The following is a 3,451-nucleotide window of genomic DNA, read 5'->3' on the forward strand; positions in this document are numbered from 1 at the left end:
CCCCCCTCCAAAAATCCACCATCAACACTATGGACCCTCAAGACGGCCCACCCACCCCCTCGACCCGGGCCGGCGGCCCGCCCCCCAGGCGTCCCGCCTGGCCGCAGCCCCACGCCGCGGGGCGGGCGCGGCGGCGGGGGCCGCTACGCGCGGCCGAGCGGGGTATGGCTGTGACCCACCCGTGGACGCGGCTGGCGGGCTGGTTTCCGTCCACTGGGCCGTTCGCCAGCACATCATCGCCGGCCGGCAGAAGTGGGACAAGCGCGCGCGCGCGCGGCCGCTCGCCCCTCGATGCGCGCGCGGCCCTGGCGGCAAGCGCTCGGCCGCGGCGCCGCAGCGGGGCGACTGACCCCTTTCAAAGCACTGCTATGCGCACGCGCACCTCCAGCCGCGGCACATGCGGTTGTGCGGCCATGATAATATGCTCGGCCGCTTGGCACTCTGCCCCGGCTCCTCGCCACCCCTTGCCCGCTCCTGGCACCATACGCACTCTGCATGCATGCCGCTCTGCAGCGTGGGGCGAATCGCCCTTCACGGCATTTGCTAAGAGCTTTTGAGTTGAGGCGTCCGCGGACACTGCCGATCGCGAGCGGCAGACCACACACAGGGCCAGACGGGCACACACATGGCCACACCGCAGCACACCCCACCGCACCGTGGCGCAGCGCGCTGCATCCCCCACCACCCACCGCCGCCCGCCCCCTGTCAGTCCACCCCGCGTGCTACCCCGACGCCTCCGCCGCCCCTTTTTGCGGGCAGCGTGGTGCACGCGGCAACCCTGCGTGGGAACAGACAGAGTCCTGCGGCGGCGGTGGTGGCAGCGATTCGGCGGGATGCGCCCACCACCAGCACTCTTGATATATCATGAATATCGCGCTCACCCACACATTTTGCCACGCTGGAAATCTTGTGCTTTGCAGGCCCTGCCCTAAAAACCACACGAACCACCCTCTCATCCACGAATCCGCACACACCACACACACACACACCCCTTACCGCTGCGTGCAATCCCGTGCACACGCAACCTGGCACGGCGGGGGCCTCGCCGCGCGGGGGCCTTAGGCCGCGCCCACTGAACGTGCGCGCCCCTCCCCCTTCCTCCCCAATGCCCTCGCGCCGCCGGCCCTCGCCGCCCTCACCGCTCGCTGCCCGCACCCTGTCTGCCTCCGGAACACCCCACGGAACGGGGCTGGCCCCGAATTCGGAACACATCGAAGGCCGGGCGCGGACGCGCCCAACGGAACCCAGCAGTCGTCGCGGCCGCGGCAAGCCCTGATCACACCCAAGTGAACCCGTGCCCAGAGACGAGACCTGCTTCGTGCCCCCCTCACCACCACCACCACCTGCACGGGGGGCGGCAGCCCTTCAGCCTGGCTGGTCGCTTCACGTTCCTTTCGTCCAATCAGGTCTTCTACAAACGGCCTTTACGCGCCGCGATTCGTCATCCCGGAGGCTGCGCACTCTCGTGTCTTTCAGATCCGTGCGTGTTTCGTTCCCTCGCCCACACTGAACCCCACCGCCGGCCGGGCGCCCACTGCCCTACCCACCGCGCACCCCAGCCATCTGCGCCCCCCTGCAAAACCGACGCCCGCGCCTGCTCTGCGTCGCGCGTGCGTGCGTTTCTCCTGACTCCCCTCAGAATGGCATTGAACCTGATGACGCGCAGACCCTGCCCACGCGTCTCAAACCCCCAGGCAACGGTCTCGCGCAACTGCGGTCGCGCTGGCGCCGAATGGCCCCACACCCTCGCTATATATACGACCGCCGGCCCAAAACCCCAGGCGCTCACGGGCGCACGGTTGCGAGGCGCGGCCGCGGCGCCCACAGGCGCTCTCAAGAGCCGCCAAGGGCCGCTTGGCTGCGTCCTGCAACCGTGCGACTGTCGCCCTTCTACTAAGCCCCTTTATCGTTGGCACCCTACCTCCCTGCTCGGCCGCCTGTTGGTCGCACCCTCCCAGGCTGCCTTTCCGAATCTGTCCACGCGACCCCGCCACCGCCTGTCCGCGAGCGCCCATGCAGTCGACGCGCTGTCGCTCATTGAGCGCGCTTCGCGCGGCAACGGCGCTTCGACAACCATATTTCCGCGAATGGCGGGTCCCGCACCTCACCGAGAGGGAGCGGCTGAGAGACTGCGGCGCCTCATCGCCGCCGCGCCGCTGCCAGCCACTGCCCCCACAAACCCCCGCCCCCCTGCCCTGCCCTGTAGGGCAAGCGGGCCGCGCGTCCACGGGCTTCGCCTTGCCGACTCCCAGCTGTTGAGATTTCCCTTCGTCGCGCGCCGTTGCTGCCTTGATCAGGCAGCAGCACCGCACCCCCCTCCAAGGAATGGCGCAGGGAACAAACTATTACTACTACCAATACTGTAAAGCGTCTCCGAGACGCACACAGCACGAGTCGTGCTGTGTGCTCGTGCCTTCCACATGCGATGTGATTGCCAGGAGCGGCAGCAGCTGGGTGGGGCAGCGCATAGCCGGGCAGGGCGGGAACGTGAGCGGCTGCAGAAACAGCTTTCGCCGTCCTGCTGCACCGCTGGGTGGCGGGCAGGCGGACAGTCGGGTAGAAAAGATCAACAAGAGCCAGACGAGGCAACGTCCCAATCGACATAAACACTCGCAGAGTCAAGACAAGCCCCCATGGGGCCGCGAGAAAGCAGCGCAGACGCACGCCCGAGATGCTGGAGGGGTGGGGTAGAGGGTAGGATGTGGCACAGATTGCTCGTTGCCCGCAAACAACGCCTCACCAGCAAACAACGCCCCACCAGCACAGTGGACGCACGGGCAAATCCCACACATCAGCCCAGCGTCCCAGCCGTGAGCGCATGCATCGGCCCTGCCCCAGCAGCCCCGCCACTGATTCCGGCCGCTCATGCGGCCGCCCAGGACGGGCGCGCCACAGCGGGCCTGTCAGGCTGGCTGGGGGTGTTGTTCAGCTTTCACAGCTCACAGTAGACCTGCAAGGAAAGAGGATGTGGGGGAGGCGCAGGGAGGGGCGCGCTGTGGGGTGCTGGTGGTGAGGGTACGCGGGCTGCAGCACACAGGAAGGTCCCCCGCTGCTCAGGTGGGGCGCAGCAGCGGGGCTCGCAGCGCGGTACATTTCGCAGCCAGACGCAGGCTGCATCCCCTGGGCTTCGCACTGGCAGGGCGCTGCTGCGGGGCCGGGGCGGGAGGCCGTGCAAGGCGCCCTCGGGTGGGGACGTGGCCACTCACCCCTTTCATCCGGTACCCCCTCTGCCGCGCCCGCTCGGCCCAGCTCGCCGCCGCGCGCACGTCCCTCTCTGTGCCGTACCCCTCGTTGTACATCTGGGCCAGCAGGGCCTGCTGCTTCACGTCGCCGCGCTGCGCCTCGATCTGGGTGTCCTCAAACCAGCGGCGCACCTGGAGGCGGGTTGGTTTGGGGTGCAGGTGATGTGTGGGGTGGGCATGTCAGATTCAGGGGAGGGGCGGTCGGGGGT

The 3,451-nt window shown here is 68.4% G+C and overlaps 1 protein-coding gene across 1 annotated transcript; it reads right to left on the reverse strand.

Moving 5' to 3' along the window:
* Window positions 1–3,206: 3,206 nt before the first annotated feature.
* MNEG_13768 (hypothetical protein) lies at window positions 3,207–3,374 on the reverse strand (the record flags this gene model as incomplete). Its single annotated transcript, XM_014037760.1, has 1 exon — window positions 3,207–3,374. A coding segment is annotated over one exon (168 nt), but the record flags the coding sequence as incomplete, so codon positions are not given.
* Between the last annotated feature and the right edge of the window lie 77 nt (window positions 3,375–3,451).

The sequence above is a fragment of the Monoraphidium neglectum genome (assembly GCF_000611645.1).
Source record: "Monoraphidium neglectum strain SAG 48.87 unplaced genomic scaffold scaffold04039, whole genome shotgun sequence".
NCBI lineage: Eukaryota > Viridiplantae > Chlorophyta > Chlorophyceae > Sphaeropleales > Selenastraceae > Monoraphidium > Monoraphidium neglectum.